The sequence below is a fragment of the Coffea arabica genome, chromosome 10e (genome assembly GCF_036785885.1).
Source record: "Coffea arabica cultivar ET-39 chromosome 10e, Coffea Arabica ET-39 HiFi, whole genome shotgun sequence".
Taxonomy (NCBI): domain Eukaryota; kingdom Viridiplantae; phylum Streptophyta; class Magnoliopsida; order Gentianales; family Rubiaceae; genus Coffea; species Coffea arabica.
The window spans coordinates 5,355,141-5,377,232 of record NC_092328.1 but is presented as its reverse complement, the minus strand read 5'-3'; the positions used below and the strand labels follow the sequence as shown (position 1 = coordinate 5,377,232).

General features: G+C 35.2%; 2 protein-coding genes and 1 long non-coding RNA gene across 5 annotated transcripts; 1 reads left to right on the top strand and 2 right to left on the bottom strand.

Moving 5' to 3' along the window:
* Positions 1-108: 108 nt before the first annotated feature.
* LOC113713005 (uncharacterized aarF domain-containing protein kinase At1g71810, chloroplastic-like) lies at positions 109-12,060 on the bottom strand. The gene is made up of 21 exons (XM_027236690.2): positions 11,605-12,060; positions 11,295-11,339; positions 11,155-11,193; positions 9,004-9,174; positions 8,684-8,836; positions 8,335-8,370; positions 7,575-7,618; positions 6,742-6,832; positions 5,923-5,964; positions 5,702-5,810; positions 5,237-5,351; positions 5,096-5,145; positions 4,914-4,992; positions 4,323-4,373; positions 3,969-4,110; positions 3,788-3,832; positions 3,343-3,444; positions 3,205-3,246; positions 2,514-2,696; positions 648-755; positions 109-268 (listed from the first exon to the last, which is right to left on the bottom strand). Exons 1-21 carry the CDS (start codon positions 12,001-12,003, stop codon positions 164-166), a joined length of 2,151 nt encoding a protein of 716 aa, XP_027092491.1. The 5' UTR covers positions 12,004-12,060; the 3' UTR covers positions 109-163.
* Positions 12,061-13,540: 1,480 nt separating this feature from the next.
* Positions 13,541-15,925, bottom strand: LOC140015369 (uncharacterized). Its single transcript, XR_011822005.1, has 2 exons — positions 15,661-15,925; positions 13,541-13,919 (listed from the first exon to the last, which is right to left on the bottom strand). It is a non-coding gene; the product is annotated as an uncharacterized lncRNA (long non-coding RNA).
* A 1,283-nt stretch (positions 15,926-17,208) lies between these two features.
* LOC113712237 (uncharacterized) lies at positions 17,209-20,474 on the top strand. 3 transcript variants are annotated; one of them, XR_011821680.1, is made up of 6 exons: positions 17,209-17,932; positions 18,155-18,173; positions 18,830-18,908; positions 19,002-19,134; positions 19,229-19,386; positions 19,688-20,474. XR_011821680.1 is itself a non-coding variant. In XM_072066618.1 (5 exons), the coding sequence occupies exons 1-5, from the start codon at positions 18,092-18,094 to the stop codon at positions 19,759-19,761; spliced, it is 477 nt and encodes a 158-aa protein (XP_071922719.1). In that variant the 5' UTR covers positions 17,940-18,091; the 3' UTR covers positions 19,762-20,474. The 3 variants fall into 3 exon arrangements, 2 of the variants coding, with proteins under 2 accessions (XP_071922719.1, XP_071922720.1); XM_072066618.1 differs by lacking the exon at positions 17,209-17,932 and having other exon boundaries at positions 17,940-18,173; positions 19,737-20,474; XM_072066619.1 differs by lacking the exon at positions 17,209-17,932 and having other exon boundaries at positions 17,943-18,173.
* The last annotated feature ends 1,618 nt before the right edge of the window (positions 20,475-22,092 follow it).

Below are 22,092 nucleotides of genomic sequence, written 5' to 3'. Positions count from 1 at the left end.
TTGCCACCTACTCAAGAGAACATGTACTCGCTCTCTCTTCCTGTGTTTGAATGACGTCCCATTCCAGAATTTGGGAATACATTGTGAAAGAATACTAAAGGCAGCAGAAGCATAAATATCATGTGGTTTTCCCATTAAAAAATCAATAAATAATGAATTGACGTTACAAGAAAAGCCTCTGAAGTGCTCTTGCAGCAACACGAGAAACCAACTTGGCAAACAGGTCAGCTGGCAACCGAAGTAACTGTTGTTGCACATCTGGTGGGAGCTGCCAAAGGTGTAGAACATATTTGTCAGAACTTCCTTTCCATAGAAGTTCATATTACCCAAAACCAATGACGCTAATCAGCAAATGTAATCAGAGGATATACTAAATGAACAATCACAAAGGCCCGGGATTTTCTGATAAGATTGGAAGTCTTCACTTATATGCAAACAATGTAAGTAGTCAAGGAATCTAACCCCCCTTTTCTCACTCTCATAAAGAAAAGAACATCTAAATGTTGTGAGAGCCATAACAATGAGAGGCTTCTAATATCTGGGAGTTCATTACTAGTATCCTGTAGGTAGACTCGGCCATGATATTCCTTTGACCACGCTGTAAACATCTAATCATCGGTCTATTCAGACTTGAAGAGCTAAATTACCTCGGGGACGACAGCAAGGAATCGCCCTAATTCCTCAATTGATACAGATTGATAAGGAACCAGGGAATTTCCATTTGAAGATATTTTCCGGCTATTGTAAGCACTGACCTGCAAAAAATTATGTAAATGCCCCATCTGGACATGTTAATACATTTGAACATTTCATGAGAGAAAACCTGTACCATATTGTCTGGCCTTAGTGGTCCTAAGTCGTAGCTCATTCTTATTTTACTGTTTTATGAGCTAGAGTATTATCACTTCATTAGGATTAACTCTTGTGACACAGTCGTGAATTCATCCCTTATGTTATACTAAATTAACATTCTTATTTAAAACCAAATTTTAAAAATTATACATCAAATGTGGAGCTACAATGAATTTCACTTGCTCAATGAGCAGTGTTAAACAACTTGTTCGATTGATTAATTCATCCTTGTAGGGTCTGTTTGGTTGGAAGTAAAATGTTTTCCTTGAGAAAATATTTTTCATGGAAGTAATTTTCCATGAAAATCATTTCCCTTTCATCATTTTCAGGTGTTTGGTTAGCTTATTGAAAATATTTTCTTACTTCATTTTTCTGGTGTTTGTTTAACTTTTGAAATATTTTCACTTTTATCTCTATCTTTATTTTCTACACATTATAACTACATACTTCTTCCCATACAAAATAAGAAAATTTATCTCATTATTTAACTTTAAAAAATCTTGGAGAAATGTATATATAAATAAAAAATATCTCCTTAAGCAATAAATAAATTGCTGGCCATTTAGTGTCAAATATCAATCACATGCAATGTTTATTGTAACATATATCTTGCACTCTCACTGCTGAAAATTTCTCTAGAAAAGAATGTCCCTATTATACATAATTAATTACTAGCATAGGATGAGTAGGATGAGGTTTTTTTTTATTTTGAATATGCTAGGGGGAGGGTTGAGTTGGGTGGTACGAGGGAGGGAGTGTAAAGAAGAGGTCTTGTGTTCGAGTCCTCCTGTTTACACTAAAAAAAAAAAGAACATACTACAAGATGTTTTCAATAAGTTTAGAACATACTAAAAAAAAAAGAACATACTATAAGATGTTTTCAATAAGTTTGGAACATACTACAGGCGGGACGCATGCATTTCGGAAAACAACTTCAGTAAGTTTGAAAGGGAAGTTGTTTTCCATAAGATGAGTGAAAATATTTTACATAGGAAAATGTTTTCAGTAACTTTTGTGCAACCAAACACGGGAAATTAGGAAAATATTTTCCTAGAAAACATTTTCACCCGAAACAAACAGACCCGTAATACAGCACATTATAATCAAGTTTAACATATTCATCCATGTTTAAGCTATCTCTTACAGACTGAATTGCATAATCACTGGCGGTTATAATCATGATGAAATTGAAGTTGGGGTTCCAAAAGTATCAAAGCAACAGCTTAAATTTGTGAAGTGACTATAGGAAGTATTCTAATGGTCACACATCCAACTTCTCAAGGACTAGAAAGTTATGCATCATCAATGAAGATGGCTTGACATATTTGTCATTCAGCAGTTACAGTTGCTTTTTCACTTGCAGCACTGTTACATATTTGGGCAAAAGATTTTCAAATATTTTGGTGGTAGCTTGATTAGAAAAACGCACTTATGATAAAACATAAAAACTGTCTCTCCCTCACACACACTCTCTCTCTCCCCACAACGCAAGTACCAAAACTTATCATTACACTTCAACATGTACACAGAGGCCTGTAGAGGTTGATATACACGCAGTTGTGCAAGTCATTTCATTCATTTCTATCATTAGAGACCTACTTAACAGATGAGTAATGATTTGACTTTCGACTAGTTAAACTATTGAAATGAAAATCTCTTACCATGCCAGTTTTTCTATCCTCTTGAAGACCTGATAGCAACGACACAAGGCGCTGCAATGTTCTCAAATTTGCACTATCTTCATCAGTCATTAGTGAAAATGATGGAGAACCAGAGAACGGGAGTCTTGCAGTAAGTGAAGATGCTACAGAATCAAGAGTTGCAAGTCCAAATGCATCCAATCCCTAGAAAAATTCGTAAGACTATCAGTAACCTGAGGCATCTACAGCAGCATGTTAAGATACAGAAGAAAAAGTAGTTCTTATACACCAATGCAGAATCTTGTGGATTTAGAATTTTAACACCATCAACTATTTGGCAGTTTAGAATCTTGTGGATTTAGAACCATAATGCAGGAGCTCTTTCAGAATGTGATTAGGTGAACCAATCTTTTAAAGATGCTATAAATTGCTGCATGCGTGCAATTTTTCAAACACAAGAAAAAATATGATAGCTTTACTTTCCTCTTTCTGAACAAAGACTGTCAAGGCTCTCCAACACTGTGAATTAAGCTGTTGGATTTACATGCTTGGAGAAAATTCAGCTTCTTGTTTGTTATTTTGCTGTAATGGATTGGAGAAGGGTTTTGTATTTTAATCAAGATATAAATGTTCATGGACCATCCGCTACCTTGATTCCATCTCTTATATGCATCAGAAAACTATTAAACAAAAATCCTTTAACCTACTATACCTTCGCAAATTCTTCAAGAATTATCTCTCTAACAAAAGCCCCCTGCAAAATTTTTAGTAAGTTAACTATCCTTTCTCTTCACTGAATGGCAAAATTCTAGTCCCTTCAACGGCAATAATGCATGAACAAGCAAAAAACCTTTTCAGTCAATGTAAAGGAAAGGACTTCCTTGACAATAATATGGGAATCACCATCTTCAATTTGTTTTCTGATCGATCTTTCTGTCCGAGCACGTAGGGACTGCCAAAGCATTCAAGGTTTTCAAAGAAATTAGCTAGTGGTATGAAAATACCAAACTGAGAGAGGGAATAGAATGGAATAATGAAATTTAGGAACTAAAGAAAGCATATTTCAGTCAAACAATTAGTAACAAAAGCAGAATACTCTTCAGATGCTCCACATTACTGTGCAAATAGAATCTTTAGTGGCAATAGCAGATTAGCCAATGATTCAACAGAAAATATCGGGACAAAGAGAGGTCAGCAGACAACTTGCTTTAGAGACATGAAATGAATAAAACTAATCTTTTCAAAAAAAAAAAAATTTATTTAAGGGCAAAAAAATTCCCATGCAACCATCTCACCTCTGTGACCAGAGACTCCAGACGGTCAATCCTGAACACACCATCCTGACATGAAAATTAGTCAATCAGGCTGTGGGTTTTGACAAGGATAAAGCGGTGGTAGATGATATAGCAGATAAAACAATGACATACAGTTAGATTGCATCTTCAGCAGAGACAGGAATTGTATCCACAAATTTACCTTATAGAGAATAGCTTGAAGCGACAATTGCAGCTTTAATGAGCTGTCGGTCAGTACCTTCCTGGCTATCCATGGGTAGGTACTACCCAAAACTTTGTAATTTGGATCAAAGCTGATAGCAATGCCCTCCAAAACAGCAAGGCTGGAAGTTTGCCGGAAACAAGTAATGAATTTGGATGGTGGATTAAAATGCAAAATAGCTAGAAGGAAATCAATTTCCTAAGGTTACTACAAGGATGTACGGGGCTAAAAGAACAAGAAATTCTTACAACAAACATCTGCTTTATTTACTTTGATTTTCTAGTGAGTATAGTGACACTATTCTGCTAGAATTGAAGAGGAAAAGATGGGCACCTCCGAATGACAAGAGAGAAGTACGATGGTATCTGGAATTTGAACTTATACCTGCCAATTATTGAAACAATGTTTATGATGAGAAGAAAAAATCAACCATATATGATTTTTTTCAGAATAAAAAGAAAGAAGAACATATTTAGGTATGCTTTCTGAAGGACAACAACAGATTTTACTTAAACGTCATTGTTTTGCAGGTTCATAGTTCAGACTTTTATCCAAGGTGTATGCTGAAGATTGCATATTCAACTTAGGCACCAATGTATCAAATGGGAAAAAATATACAAAAAGCATTGAAGCATGTTTAGCACAACTCTCATGCAACGTAGAGAATATTGATTGAAAAGAACACTTTCATGTAAAGGAATCTCTAATATATATATATATATATATATATATATTCATGAACAACCATTTCACAATATCACCATCTTTAAATGATTTGTTTTTTCTTTTTAAATAACGGAAGTGAAACTCAAAATGCTAGGTTAGTTCTTCAGTCAATAGTACAAGTCTATTCTCTAATTTTGTGATTTCCTACGATGAGATACATGTAATTATTCAATAAAAGGCTTAAAATCAGAGCTTTACATGGTAACTCCCAAATCTCCCAGAAGATCCCCGAAACTTATATTGCGAACTCCTTTGGCAACGGCATCTCGAAAAACACCTGTGGAGGCCGGAAAACTATCAATGAACCCATACATAATATATTGACGTCACCTCTTCAGATTCATACACAAGAGTTCATATTATGAAGAGTAAATTTTAACCTGTTAGTGCCACTGTAACAGCTTCCTTGTCTGCAGTTGGTGGAAGAAGTCTGTCAAGTAAACAAGTAAATAGTGTTTAATCAATGCCATCAAGGGTAGAACCAATTTCTTCAGCAATTGAATGAAAACATGATCATCTACCCAAGTGTCACGAAGTCCTTGGCCAATGCATCATAATCACGATTTACAAGATGAAGACAAGCTTCAATAAAACCATCACGAAGTTCTTGTTTGAATTCACCCATCATACCGAAGTCTGAAGTTGAAAATACAGGGAAGTTAATTTGACTAGTTTAAGCAGTAAATTTAATTATGATTACACTAGAATGGCAAAATAAGGTTTCAGCTTCAATCAAGGCAACTAAACAGGCAAAATCATAATGTTCAAACCTAAACACAAGAAGAAAAAAGGGAAATCATAATGTTAGAACCTAAACACAAGAAATCATAATGTTAAAACCTAAACACGAGAAGAAAAAGGGGAAAGGAAAAGGAAAATCAGGGGCTATTGGCAATTAAATACAGCATTATGTATTTCCGTTTACCATTAGTTGTGTTAACTAAATCTTAATATGCTTCATAATAGATGTAAGTTCAAGAGAGTACCTAAGTATGCAAGTTTCCCATCATATGTGCGAAGTAAGTTTCCAGGATGTGGATCTGCATGATAGAACCCTCTCTCCAGAAGTTGATTAAATGAGCAATAAACTCCTACCTGTGTGAATTCAGAGTGCGGCTTTTAGGTCTACAACATTGTGCTATATGGCAGATAATCTGAAAAATAGGGGGAAAAAAAAAGAGAACAGAAAACGGGTTCGTGATTTGACCTCAACCAAATAGAGATCCTTCACTTCAGCCAGCTTTTGTCCCTAGAGATCACCAAATTTGAATTATACGAGGATAATATTGAACTAGTTTTGGAAGATGAATGCATAAATTATACTATATGACACTTATCCTCCATATTAGCAAGTGAACAGATATTGAACTATGTAATCCTGGGAATAAACAATGAGAACAACACGTCTAGATGTATGATTTAACATTTAAGTTATGATAGTACCCCTTTCTAGAGGTATTGTTCTAAAATGCAGAGTATGGATTTGGTGGTTAACAGTGAAGAACAAAGATAAATAGTTAGCTATATGAGCAAGCAGAAACATTCAGCCTGATCCTAAAATGCCTTAACTTTATAACAAATGAAATAAAAATGCCCGTACAAGTTGTCCTAGATGTCAAGTCTTAGATGACCTAAGATAATGCAAATTTTGTTGAAGGTAGCTCCATGTCAAGTGAGAAGAAGCACGACCAGATAGGCACTTTTCTTGCAAAACGTGATTCTAGACAACCCAAAACCAAGCAAACTAGAAGCAAGAAGTAATTTTATTGGGTGGCCAGGGGCGAATCTTGTAAATAGCTAGGTTGGCTCTGCAGTTAATTTATTGAGGACTAAAGTAGGAAGCTAATGTTGACCAAGAAAATTAGTGAATTCCAAACAGGGCTTTCCTACTGAGCCCCTTTCTTTATTTTAATTTTATACCCTAACAAATTTCTGAGTTCTTTATGCTGTGGCTAGCAGAAAACTTAATTGGTTTGTTAAAACGAGCTAAATCAATGGTAGTTGTGACAAGAACCTCCAATATTACCTCCACCCATTTCATGACAAGGATCTTGCGAGTTGTTTGATTCATGAATATTTCGGGAACTACAACATCTTTTATTCCACCATATAATTGCCTGCATAGCACAACGGGGCAATAGTTAAAACATACAAAGACAGAAAATATGGTCAATATAATCAACCAATAAGACAAATGAGTGAGAAACTAGGCATTTCTGTGGAGGTTGAACTCAGAAGGGATCGTGAGATTCATGGCTCAAATATGACTAAAAAGCCCAGTCCCAATACAACATAATAGAAACTAAACCAAGGTCGACTGAACATATATCAGTTCCATTCGTAATCAAGCTGACTATAACAGCCAACATTTCTAGCAATAACTCTTGATTGGCATGCAACCATACAACCACATCACATTACAGATTGGTCAGCGTTATAGCAATGTACCCCAAAACAAAAAATTATGTCACAAGAAAAGATTAACTTAGATACTTATACACACATTCTTTCAAGAAGGGGTTGAAAGGCGAAACTTTTTCCAATGCATCGTAGACATAAGATACTGTGAGACGGTTATAGAATCCAACAGATACTTGCCAAATTTATCTTAGCAGAAAGAGTTGACTGACGACCCTGATTAATTCATAAATCGCAATGCAAAGATTTTCAACAGTTAGATGATTCATTGGGTCCTGCTCCAGATAGGTTTCATGTTAGCCTGTAAAGCTAAAACGAACTCTCATGATGAGCTGAAAAGAGACTGCAGAAGCACCATACAGATACATATACACATAATAAGTGCAATATGATTATAAGTTAAAATTTTGGAATTCATATTTGCCGAAATTGACCTTGTACCTGAATTTAACTCCATTGCTGGCTTCTTGTATGTAGTCCATCTCCTGCATTCAATTTGATTACCTGTATTCAATACAAAGCCCTAAGAATATATTCCTCTTTTGATCTTGTGATGGAGATTAACAAGCAGAATTTAAATTGTGAGAACAAAACATGGTGTATGGTAGCCTGAATACTGTGGTATTTAAACAGTAAGTGATTCAGGGTATGATAACTGTGGCTGCTATAGTATTTTGGCAGCAAGTGATTCCATTTTTATACACAAATTACATGAGATACATCTATTCAAATAACAGAAAACTTCTATTCATATTAGTGCTTAAAAGGATCATAAATCATCCATTCCCCTTCTTCTAAATGAATAATGCTTCTGAACACTGAAATTACACATGAAAGGAACAATATTGCATGGACCATAAGTTACCTTGATCTAACAAAATAGGAGTTTCACTCTAATGCTGCTCACCCCTCATAAAAAGATGCTGTAATGTGAATAAGATTTTGACTCAAGCCACTTTTAATAAGTAAGAATGCTGTTCACGTGCATGAACTTAAGACTCCTTAAGTTACCTCATCTTGTAAGGTTATTTCCATAGGCAACTAACTGAGAACTTCTTTTGGGAGATTCATTTAGTCTCAACCTTCAAACTTGTCTTAGCACTGAGAATTTGGATGAATGCCCTAACTAGCAGTCACATACATGCAACCATGGAAGTGTAGCTACATATGAGCAATCAAGTGTAAAATGATGGATACATACCCGAAAAAGACTTGATGCCCACTCATCAACGATACCCTACGAGTTGAAGATCAGACAGTCAAACCCCTATATTACACTAATAAAACTAAATTTATTGTAATTTAATTACAAGTGGATCTAGATATAAGGAGGTATAACCTCCACAAGAAAAGATCACAAAGACCTCCTTTCAGGAAGTATTCCTAAGGCGACAATACATGCACCAATTCATAGGATTCAGCCTACATTGCCTGGCAACACTAGTTGTAGACTTTCCAGCCTAGGAAATGCAAGGATCATGTGACCAAACTACATATTTTCCGCTTCTTTGTACACAAAAGAATCATTTATCTCTTTCACAAAAGACTACCTGAAGGTCAGAGTTAAATTTGCCAGCTCTCTTTATTAATCCTGCAAGGTAACGCAAAATTAATATGTCGAGAGAGATTGCTGCTTGAACTCCTGGCCTTTGAACCTTGACAGCAACTAGTTGTCCATTAGAACGAAGCCTAGCTTGATAAACCTTTCCAGACCCAAAGATAAAGAAAAGATAACAAACCTTTAGTTATACGGTTAAAAATTAGGGACAACCACAACCAGCATTAATTTTGTTATTGTCACCATATGAAGTACTCAATATGAGTTAGAATCTAAATAATAAGTTACAAATAAGCATGAATAACCGAAAACCTGCCCAAGAGATGCTGCAGCTACAGGCTCAGGCGAGATCTCTGAGAAAATTGCATCTATTGGTAACTCAAGCTCTCTCTCTATCATATCAAAAGCAACATCAGAAGAAAAAGGTGCTATTCGATCTTGAAGCAGTGAGAGCTCATCCAAATATGAAGGTGGTATCAAATCCTGGAAGAATATGTCAAAGTAGAGTGTAAGATGTGCCTGGTTAAAATAAAGTAAATAAAATATCGTAAAACAATGTAGTTGCATAACATTAATGCAGTCCCTTTCAGGATTATGCAACAATGCTATTAGAATGAAAACAGGGGACCTAGAATGTATGAAATGCTGTTTCTTGAACAAAATCATGAAATACTACTCAAACATCTCCAGCTTATAATAATTTAAATGCCTGAAATTCACAAGCATGCACTTTTTTTTTTAATCAACTTTGATTTTGCAATCACCATATATTATATAGCTCAAGAGTGTTCCTAACAAGGAGGATACTTTAACTTAAACAAAGATACTCCACCTTCAGAAGGAACTAAATAACCAATAATACATGTCCACTGCAAATTGGCAGGTATCAGGTTGGAGAACAAGATGAGGACTATCTTTCCTTTACTATCTCTCTATCTTCTTTGTTTTTTCAGAGGACGTTGTTTTTGTGTATCTGAACTTACAGTAAGTAGTGTTAACATGAGAAATGATGGCTTAAGCAACTAAACATGGCCGATCAAATTTGTTATCACAAATTGTTCTCTTTTATTCAAACATGAGATGTTGAAACACTAATCGAGAAACCATCACCAAATGATGTATGAATTTAATTCAGGGCCTGATGCAAGTCTATTTGATTGAATACAGAGACACCTTAATTCTTCTATACGTATGGCCAGCATCGTTTCTCCTGTACGAACTCATTTAAGTTGCAGCTTGCAAGAAATTAATGGTTTCAAACAATGTGCTGCTAATTAGTGGAATCATCAAACTGCACATTTTATCAGCTTCAATACTACCTTCAAATTGATTTAAATTCAAATTAAATACACAAACATGAACAGAAAAATGTAATTTCTGGATGGTAAACATGAAGGAGATGGTTTGGACATGTTTGACAAAGTAGATGAGCTCTTTGTACTTTTGTCACTTGGGAGCTGTTTGAGAGAATGGCTTTGCTCAGTTATCAATGAGAGAAAATGTGAAGAATTCTCCTTTTGACATTGCCTCTAACTTTTGGTTGTTACTTTTTCTCTGATAATTGCAACTCGACTTTGTTATATTCTTTTTCTCTGATTGCTAACCAAATGCAAATATCTCCTAAATACCCCAAACATTCAATGTATGGTATTCAGAAACTTCATAGGAACTACTGAAGCAAGCTCATATGTAGCCTGCACAGAGAACCACTGGGTTTAATTGGTTGTCTTAGATAATTTTACTTGTCCGTCTTCTTTTGCGCACCAATTCAAGAGGCTGATTTTTGCAGTTGCTGTGTACGAAATTTGGAGAGCTTGAAATTCTGGGATATCCCAAGCTAAGCATTCTACTGCAGGTGTCATGGCAGCTATTGTGCAGAGTATGACGCATGTGGTGCTTACTTGGGTAAAGATTCCCAAAACCAGAGAAAATTGGAACTAACACTCAATTGGATTTGCCACTGGATAAATCTTTTTTAGGTTACTAGAGTTTATTTGCATTTGTGGGTTTGTGGTGTTGATCTGATGTAGCTGTGGATTAACCTTGTGCACACACATTCTCTCAGTATAATCAATAAAAGGTCAGTGTTGCTAAAAAAAAAAAACTTGTTTGTCTTTACTCTCCTTCAAGAAGATCCAAGAGCCACTACTGAAGAAGAAAATGATAGATATCAAAATTCAAGAAAAATGCAAAAAAAAAAAAAAAAAACTATCAGAAAAAATTCACAGCTTAAGGAAATAAAGATTGAGGACTCTATTTATGCCATCAATGATCAGCATCACCCATGGGGTCTATGTAGAAAGCTTTAGTACCAAATTTTTGTGCTCATAGTAGTCAAAATCATAAATAATCACAAGTATAAAAAATTCAAGAAGTTTAGAAGCCTTAGCAACTTAATCTTGACAACAAATTAAATAGGAAATGAAGCCAAGCCAATGGTAATGAAAGAGAAGTGTCACTTACAGGTCTAGTTGAAACAGCTTGAGCTATTTTAATATATGCCTACAAAAGGAAAAGAAAAAAAAAATAGCCTGAATTAAAATATAGACGCATGACTAAATTCATAAATTTCTGCTTAAAAAGTTAATACGTCTAGAACATACCGGCCCAAGCTCTACCAATATCCTTCTCAGTTCCTCTGCTCTAACCTGAGTAATCAATAATAACAACAATTAAACAAAGAACAACGCAGTTTAACTACAAAACACTCCCTGCTACCACTTGAATGATCATAAAATATGGATTCTAAAAACCAACATGGAGTTAACTATTAAAAATAAGCTTTTATCATCTCAATATAACTTGATATAGTCAAATTCGAGCTTAAAATAATTTTAAAAAGAATTTGATTGGTTCAAAAGTTCAATAAGAGTTATTCAGATCTTGATAAGTATAGGTTGGAGTGAAAATTACCTCAAACATCTTGTCGGCACGCTCGGTGAGTTTATCCACGTAGCGAAGTGCGAACCATTTCCCGAGTGTACTAGCGAGTTGGAAGAGGCGACGGAGGACAATGAGCGGCTTCTTCTGATAAATTCCGGCGATTTTCGAAACGTTGTACTCCGTCAACGAGTCCGCTTCCGAGGGGCTCAGCCGGAATAAATATCCTGAGTACTTGGTGAACGTATCCACATTTTCCACGGCGCGCGAAGCTGAAGACGAAGACGAAGAAGAAGAAGAAGAAATAGAGGAATGAGGTGGTGTTGATAGTGGAAGAACGCGGCGGAGAGAGTTCAAATTCGCCGCATTCTTAAGGCGGATAGAGTAAGATAACGGCGGCGGCTGTTGAGGTGGCGAGAGGAGCAGTGGCATTGTTTTATTATTTGCGACGGTCTTTCTTTTGCTGAGTGGTTCTGTTCTGTTGGTTAAATTTTGTTCATTTTATTATCGGTTTTGGTTAGATTCCTGGAATGCCACGTGGCTAGATTATGGAGAGTGAGCGGAAGGTTGCGTTTACGAGTGGGACCCGTCTTTGGTAAGGAATGAAAAATTGCCAAATTGGCAAGATTAGCATGACCTTAATTTTCGGCACATGGATTTTGCGTTTGATTTCTAGATTGTTTAATTCAACCAAAGTTGGTTTAAAATGCCAAAAGAATGAAGTAGGCCGTTTGAAAGCGAACTTAAAATTGAACTACACTAGCATTTCAAGCGGATAACATTAATGCTTGAGATCTTTAAAAGAAAAAAAACAAGCCAGAGTTTCTGATTTCTTTTTCTTTCCAGCAGGATAGCGTAAGTTTATCAAAATGAAAATGGTGAAAATTTAAGAATGTCATTAGATTATTAGATTGCAGGTTAATAACATAGTTTAGTTATATTAAATTTAATTATACAGCCAATCGACGAGAGATGGATATAAATTTTAATGATAGAACTAATATAATAAGGATTAATCTTTCCTACACTGACAGCGTTGGATGAATGAAATTTAATTTTTGCATATATATATCATGAATCAAACGATAATAATAATATATATACTATTAATATATATAAAATTTACTCATATAATAATCTCACGAACTATATTGCTTTTCGAAATTTGTCAAATGCAACCATCATTTTATCCGTATAAAGACGAAGAAAGATACGTGCAATTATCATTAATAACAAGGACAACTTTCTTCTATATGTCATGAAAGACGTGCAAGAAAAGGAGACTGAATTGATATTTTGTGTAGTAAGATTTATTGCTTTTCGCTTCATTTTCTCAACGTGACGGGGTGCTTCTAGCTTGAGGTAAGAAAATTACTAGTACATAATTTCCTTCAAAAAGAAAAGGGTGCATTTTTTATTTCCTTTCTCTAACGTACGTGGTTGGATGATCATCACTAAAACAGTCCAAATACGAAATGTGCACGAGTGTTTTTTTCCACGCTGCGTGACTTAAGATCCTTCTTTGGATAAGGATAATGTTTTGTTGGCATGCTCTTTTTTTTGAAAATTTTGTTGGCATGCTCTTTGATTATTAATTTCACAATGTAGTAATTCTGAAGTCAAGGGGGGAAGTTTTATACCTACATAATCCTCTATCAGTTATTACAGGAACAGTTTAATTTATGAGAAAAATTGTTAAACACCTTGACTTTTAAGGGAAAAGACAAAATTTTTAAGATTTGAGAGACGGTGCACTACCTGTCAACTAATTGATGCTCAACTATTTTTTTTTTTTTTTTCTTAAGATCTTGTTATTTACAATTCCTCCCCTAATCATCCAATCCAATCCAACCCAACCCAATGGTGCTCAACTAGTTAAATTCAATCTAATTGAGAAAAAAAAAATTTCAAAACCTGCGGCTAAAAACAATTATTAACCAATCATCCTTGCCAAATGAGTAATCTAGTATTGATCTCATGAAATTCAAGTTCCTTATTTATTGCAAAGTTTTTCGCGCATGTACAATCACTAACACACGAACTAACACTTCGTCCCAAATGACATTACATGAGTGATTGATTACCTAGAAAACAAGCAAGCAACAAGTGGAGATAATTAAACTAAGCAATATCTATGTATCTAACATTTCTGGGAAGTCTCCCGAGTCACTTTCTTGGGGATAGTCACAGTTAAGACTCCATTCTCAAGCCCACATTTGATTCCCTCCAAATCCGCATTTTCCGGCAGCCGGAACCTCCTCCGGTAGCTTCGACGGCGGCGCTCCACCCTATCTCCACTGATTTCCAGCATGTTGTTGTTATCTTCTACCTGCACCTTCAAGTCTGCCCTGTTGACCCCAACCAAAATTAAAGCAGCCATTTATTTTAGACAATATTAACCTTGCTAACATGCACCCTTGTGAATATATTGCACATATCCCTACTACACACCCCATGAAGTAGGGCTGTGCATCGAAATCGAATTCGGTAAATCGGAAGTTTGAAATCAAAATTTTTCGAAATTTTGACATAAATTTTCCCGACCGAATTCGATATGGGGAATTCCGATTTCGAATTTGATGCCGAATTGAATTCGGAATTCGGTGAATTCCGAATTCACCGAATTCAAACCTGCTCCTTTTTTTTTCCTTGTTCAAAAACGGAAGAAACCTCTTCCAATTTAATGACTTCCCCAGGTGCAGTCCCCTTGGATTCCACAAGTCGGCTGTTTCTCTTATTCAAATTCAAGAGGAAAGGATAAAGGATGAAGCTGATAACATAACAATTATAGCCTATACAAACATCCTAGCAGAGTTTGAAATGCAGAAAGGAGGTGGAGGGCTTGGAGGAAGAGGAGGAGTAGACGGATTTAAGGGCGGCGGCAGCGGAGGAGGAGGAGGCGGAGGGGCGGCGAGAAGAGGAGGAAGGATTGGTCGAGAGTGGTGAGGCGCTCGCAGAGGCAGGAGGGGCAGAAACCAGTAAATTGTTCCTGAAGGTAGCGGTCACAGCTGAAGGAGGAACGCGGAGGCTGCGGCGGAGGAGGAGACGGAGATGCTGGGTCAGCAGCAGTGGGATTCATAACCGGTGGTGGTAGTGCGAAATGCCCCCCAGTCCAGTGCTGCTCATACTACTATTTGTCACTGCTTACATTCACATAAATTCGCTAGATCTAACTCTGGAATTTAAGAGAATGTTTTTGGTTAGGATTCCTGGGTCTCTGCGTGTATTTGTGCGTGTGAATGTGGTGTTTCCCTTCTTTCTTTTCTTTTTTTTTTCTTTTGTACGTTTGTTTTTGTTAATTGTTGTTATATAATATATATTATTTATGTATTGTTAAAAAATATTATATTATATTATATATAACTATTATTATTTGAAATCGAAATCATAGTTCCGATTTCGAATTCCCCAATTCGAATTCGGTAATTCCGATTTCAAAAATTATATTTTCGAATTCGATCCGATTTCGATCAATTCGAAATCGAAATTACCGAATTTCATTTCGAATTACCGAAATTCCGAATTCGAAATTCCGAATTTAATTCGAAATCGGTCGGTAAATCGAAATTTTTCGACTTTGCACACCCCTTGAACAAACCTTGTTGTTCACCACATACATGACATATATGAAATACCCCAAACAAAAAAATAATAATTACAATTAAATCAGTTCACCTAATACATTTTTTTGCTCTTTTATCTAATATTGAGGTCATCAAATACATTTCTTGTGCCCAATTTGGGAAAAAAAATGGAAAGAATAAAGTGCTCAAGAAAAGTGGATTGTGCTTATAATTAAACTTGGATGAAAACTCTTAATTATTGGATTACATCCAAATCTCAATAATAGATAAATATCATCTTTTAGACCAATGAAATAAATGATGTTACTTAAGTTGAAGCAAATGGATTATAAAACGATGCTCACAAACATTAAGAAAAAAAAAAAAAGAGAGAGATATTTAATAGAGACCACTATTTAAATGATGTTATGCTATAATTTAAACTACATGATTTTAAACTAAAGATTTTTTTTTTGTGGGAAAAAAGAAAATTGGATTAAAGAGAAAGGAACGATAAGTCGATAACCAGGCAGATCAACACGAAGGAGTGGGCATGGTCAGTTTCGCGCCAATCCACGTTGGCATGAGCCAGAGCAGACACGTCATCACCCCGGTCGCACCGCCCCCCCTGCCGGTGGTCCAGCCGTCGTCACCATAGCCAAAGGGTCCCATATATTCGAGGAGGAGAAAGCAAGGGAACGAAATCCGGCCTTCGCCCGCCCTGCCACGGCCCTAATGACGACATTAGCAGCACCACTTTTTGTTACTAATACTTTAAACCAGCTTTGTTTAAATTAAAATTAGGTTTTCTCGGGGCTTTTATAGTTGGTTGGTGCTTGATGGCCATTTTGGAACTGGTTTGCTCGGAGCGAGTGCATGGTCGGTCGTAGCAGCAGTACAGTGTACGGCGCCGCTGTTCGGTTCAAGTAACAGCCACGTTTCAATTCATTGCCAGTTTACATGGAATGATGACACGTACGTTGTTTGATGGATTTCCGTCCCATGATGACGAGGACGAGAGTTGGATTACTTTCTGGAGCAGATGGGTGTTTTGATCCTCTCATTTTTGTAACCTTAGACTAATGTAATTTAGTTGTGCCAAACTATAATGTTAATGTTGCAGGTTCAAATCCCTGCCCACTCCCTCATTTCATAAGTTCCATTCGTTTCTTGCTAATAAAAAAAAAAAAGAGAAAACCTATAATATTGAAAGTTGGTTCTGTTTGGATTGTTATCTTTTGAAATTTTATAAAAAAAATATACTGTAATGATATAATATATATAAAATAAAAAAATAATTAAAAATTGTATTCACGAAAAATGTAAAATTTTTTTTTTTTTTTTTTGGAAAAAAATGACTTTCCAGACAAGGCCTTAATTGTTGTTTGGGTTAAGCACAAATAATTGTTCCAAATAAGTATTCATCAAATTGGGAAAGCTATGCTTAGTTTTATCAAATTCCAGGATTTATGTTTATAGGGTCAAATTTAATTTGAGTCTAAATTAGTATGAAATCTTTTTCATACTTTCTTTAAACTCTTGGTGTTGAGGTTGGGATTTCGTGTCTTGATTTTGGCAAGTAGATGTTAACATTTCTTTCACTATGTATGGATTGTTATCTACCAACTAGATAAGAGAATAACTCAAGTTCTCCATTGATGTCAAGTGTCAAGGTCTCATTTGAGGAAACAAATTTCATTTCTTTATTTTGGACATTAATGAGAGAGAAATGTCTATTTGAGCCTTGGTATTGAAGTTCAAAGGCCTAATAGTTTCTCACTATTTAGGGGCTAATTGGTAAAAATAGTTGAATTATTTTCATTTGATTCTTTTGTTTGGTTTTTAATTGGTGAGAAAGGTCAATTGAATCCTTTTATAAAAACTAGCTTTTTAAATAGTTGCTAACTATTTAGGGTTATTTTTGTCCATTTAAAATTATTCCTTTTATATTTCTTTGGTCAAATGTAAACAGTTGTAGACTATTTGGGTGTCCTTTTATCACATGGGGTGTTTTGAATTATATTATATTTATTAAATAAATATTCCTAATTAAATATTCCAAATGTAAAAGCCATTAGAACTAATGTGCCAGCCAAAGTCTTCCAAAGAAAGATTACTTCTCCACGTCTTTGTTCCCTGCATTATAGAGCTATGACGATGAATCCACTCATCGATTTCTAAGCACGTGACTCCAGTCTTTTCTCGTTCCAAACTGTAGGCCATTTTTGTACTCAAAAACAGTGAGGAAAGGAAAAGGTTTCGGCCCCTTTCTTTGGTTTGACGGGAACCAACGAAGTCAAATAAATGGTCTTATTAGTCACTGAAGTTTTTCTTCATTTAGGCAGAGTTTCCTTCCTCTTTCTTTGCATCGCATAGCCTCTTTCTTTTCGCCGATTAGTAGCTAGCTATATGAGCCTGCAAAATGTTCAGTTTTCAGTCAATTTGTCCTTTCTTTTGATTGCAACCCACAAATTCCTCCGCACGCACGTGAATTTTTGTTTTCCCCCAAAAATTAGGTCATTGAAATTTCTTTCCCCAAAATCTGCGAGCCTGCAAAATTTTCAGTTTTTTGCCAATTGTTCCAGCAACTAATTGTACTTCCTTTCGATTCACTTCCAAAAAATCCTCCTCATCCACGTGAATTCTTTTTTTCCCCCAAAAACAGCTCATTTTAGGTATGGCTACTGTACCGAGTTATCATCCATGGTACAGTTTTCAGAACTTATTATTTCCAGCCTTATATATACATTTGTTTCCCACTTTTGCCGGTACTCAGAAGAGGAGCAAACAAAATCTAGGTATGTTTCTATTTTCTCTCTTCTTATTTTTGAGTTGCAATTTTTTTACTTTGAATGTTCTTCCCTCCTGTTTATCATTGGCTTCCGTTAATTAGACACTGTCATGTGTTTCATATTATGCATAAAAGAATGATTATGATGTAATTTATCGATTAACTTATGTTTATTTTTTTCTCTGTTTTTATTGATTTCAAATGTTGCCCGACTTTTGCCAACATTCAGCCGAGCAAAGAAAATATAGGTATGTTTCTATTTTCTCTCCTTCCATTTTGAACTGCAATTTTTTTGTTTCATTGTTGTTGCATCTGTCTATTGCCTTCCGTTAATTAACGACCTCCATGTGTTTCATGTTATGCTATGATGGTTATTTTTCGGATTAACTTATGTTTATTTTTGCCTCTTTTTTAATTTCAAATGCTGCATGATGTTGTTACCTGTTTATGTATTGAAAAATTACATAATTTAGTGTTATTGTAGTTTGGGTTATTAAGGTAGTCATTCTATATATATTAGTTAGTTTTAGCTATTCTAGGATGCTTTGATTTTGTCATTGTTGTGTGCTTTTCGCTTAGTATCTTACTTTCTTTATAGTATTTATAGTAAAATTAGATTTTGATCTTTTGTGTTTCATAATGAAGAAAAAAAGAAAATTTAGTTCAGTTTTTAGACTGATAGATGAGATATTTGATGATGTTTTTGATCTAAGCATGTTAGAAAGAAGCAAAAAGAAAAACTTAAATATGCTGACTGATTAGCACTGCCCCTCTAATCATAGCTCTTCGTGTTAAAGTGACCACATTCAATAGTAAAATTTTCACTATGCATTATGATTTCTCTATTGTTTGGTTTCTTAGTACTTTATGTTATAATTACTAAACCATTTCATCATTTTTACAGCTTTGTCATTCACTACAAGGTATTCATCTGGAATTCTGATTAGTCCTTCACTCCCAGATGACCTCTCTTTCAAGCAATGGTAAGTCTACTTTTTTTTTAGATTTTTTACCTTAAATTATCAATTAAATTTACTGGTACATTTTTAATTTGTGTTCTAAACATAATCATTCAGGTTTACTTTGAACAAGGAAGAAATCCAAAATTTGCTTAATGCTAAAACATACAGTGATGCTAACTGTTTACTTCCTCCTCCAAATGAAGAAGATATCAAAGCAATCAGCACTTTTCAAGCATTATTTCCAATTGTAAGAGCTATTTGTTATTTTAAAATTCTGCTTAAATATAACTTTTTTTGTCTCTAATTGACATTCAAATACCATTCTTGGTTGCTTGACTCAGCAAAAGGCAGCTTGGGTGCAAGGAACTGTCAAACTTGCATATGGATTCACCAAATATTGGACTACTGCTTGTGTGAATTGTCACAAAATTGTGAATGTTGACATTGACTGGATCATTCATTGTCCTTCATGCAAACAGCAAAGTGAAGTTGAACTGAGGTTAGACCATAAACTTATGCTTCTAAATTAAACATTCTTCGCATTTATTACCATATATTAATCTTAATTCCTTCACTTGACTAAAGGGCTCGCATTCCAATTATAATAACTGATCCTTCGAACTCAATACATTGCATTATATTTGGAGAAGATGCTGAAAAATGATTGAGTTCACTCCACTACAACTTAAACAAGCACAGAAAAATGTAAATACAAATTTCCTGTCTTATATTCAGCCATAAATACAAATATACATAGACAAGAATTCACAGAACCTAACTTAAAAATTTTTCTGCTGTAGGGCTTTGGAATAGATACTGAACTTAATGATGCCTTGAAAAAATACACAGTTGTCTGTTTTCTGAAATCCTATGAGACTCCCTTCCAAGGTCAACTGCAGAGAAAGAATACTGTCATCAAGGCTTACACTGCAGCTGAACTATCGCACCATCCCCTTCCACTGGCACTTCCAGAAAACACTCAAGTTTCTTCTGCACTTGGCAGTTCATCAGCAAGGCATCCAGAAAAATCATCAAAGGATCAGATGTTCACACCAACGACAAAGTTGGTACTTGAAGAAATTGCTGGAGCTAGTTCTTACAAAGATGGGCAGACGTCTAGAACCAGTGGAGCAAAAAGAAGCCTTGACTTTCCAGAATATTTACCAGCAGACACACTTCCTGAACATGCAACAAAGACTGCTGAACAGTTTGCCAAAGAACCTGCAAAATCATATAGCCCACCTGGCAATATGAAGGATAGTCCAGCAAAGAAAGCTAAAGCAAAGGAAGACTGATATGGTCTAATTCTGTACTTTTGTTATATCTTTTGTTCATTGCCTTGATGACTGTCTTGATTGCTTAGACAATGCCTTTTGAATTACATTATGATCCATTATTCTTTTGACTTAAAAAGTAATGGATCCTAATATATCTATGAATGGTTTAACCATCAATGTTGTAATTCAATAGGCAATGAAACTTATTTAAACCCCCTAATATGTAACTGTGGCTTGAACTGAAGTGTGTGTTCTGCTAAGACATAAATGATTGAGTTTATGTAATCTATGGTTGTGATTTGCATATTCATTATTTACCTCTTCATTTTTCAGTTGGTCATATAGATATATGGTCTCGATTGTCTAGCTGTGATTGAGTTGTTGTGATAAATATGATATTAGTTGATCATATCAGTGGGTAGGTCGCTGCATAGCACGGCCAAAACCATGCTAGTTTCCATATTTGTGCATACTATTGGTCAATAACTTGTAATTTGTCAAAATTCATCTCACCATTATGGGTTTGGCTTGTCATCTAATCATTATTATTACAAAATAATACTGGCTAATATGAAAGAATCTACTTTTAAGCCGAGTTCCCCTTAAGCATTAGATAGTTAAGACGTTACTCTTTCAATCTCTGAATTTGGCAATTTAACTTTAATTTTTGTGTGTGTCAATCAAGTGCTGTAACATTACTATTTCTGAGAGAAACATTCTTTTTAATTTCCAAGTCTATGACTATGAGATGATGCAAAATACACAACATATTCTCTCACGGTCTTACACCACAGCAATTAAAACTCTCCGTCTCCACTGAACTATTCAAGCAGAACGCACGCAAGTGGCATTAAGTCCGTAGGGTGAATTAAACGTTAGTCCTCCGAAAGTTGCGATACTATAATTGACCCCTCCATACTTCAATCCTTTCAAATTTCCAAGTGCTGTCAATCAAGTGCTGTAACATTACTATTTCTGAGAGAAACATTCTTTTTAATTTCCAAGTCTATGACTATGAGATGATGCAAAATACACAACATATTCTCTCGCGGTCTTACACCACAGCAATTAAAACTCTCCGTCTCCACTGAACTATTCAAGCAGAACGCACGCAAGTGGCATTAAGTCCGTAGGGTGAATTAAACGTTAGTCCTCCGAAAGTTGCGATACTATAATTGACCCCTCCATACTTCAATCCTTTCAAATTTAGCCTTCCAATTTCAAAAAATTTTCCCCATTAGTTGAAATGATATGGTGATTGGTGTTGACTGATGTTGGCTTAAATCCACTAGACAGAAACACAGAGGTCATGAAAACCACATGAGGTGTTATATGGCAATCACTTAGATATAGTCCACTTGATTTTTAGTCTTTTTTTTTATAAAAAAAAAATATTTGGATGAGTTCAACTCCGATCATTACCACGATTAAGCCGTACCCCCTAGAACATAGGTTATTTGCCTGATTCTTATAAATTTTGTCCTATCATCTTCAGTTGATAATACCTCAGTAGAAAGTTAAACCCGTTCAAATTATTTTTCATCATATGTAAATGGAAGCAAATTAAAGTACATGTGAGAGCATATGCTAGCTGCGTCAACCATGAACAAGTTTTGAATGTGTTCTAAGGTATCTCCATTCTATTCTTTTCTAATACAAGAGTAGGGCCATGTGGAGGGAGAACCCCCTCCCCCCCTTTTAGAACATATGGAAGGGTCCTTGTAAAACATTGATAATTTTATTGTCATCCCTTAACCCTTCTTTCATAGCTAAAGTTTTTTTAAAAAAAATATATATATATATAATTTGAAAGTAAAATTACGTGAAATGGCGAGATTTTTTTTTTTTTTAGGAATCTAGTTAGATGCCATGCTTCTTTATTATTTTTCTTGTATGGTAATTTAGCAAGATACAAATGTGCTTAGCTT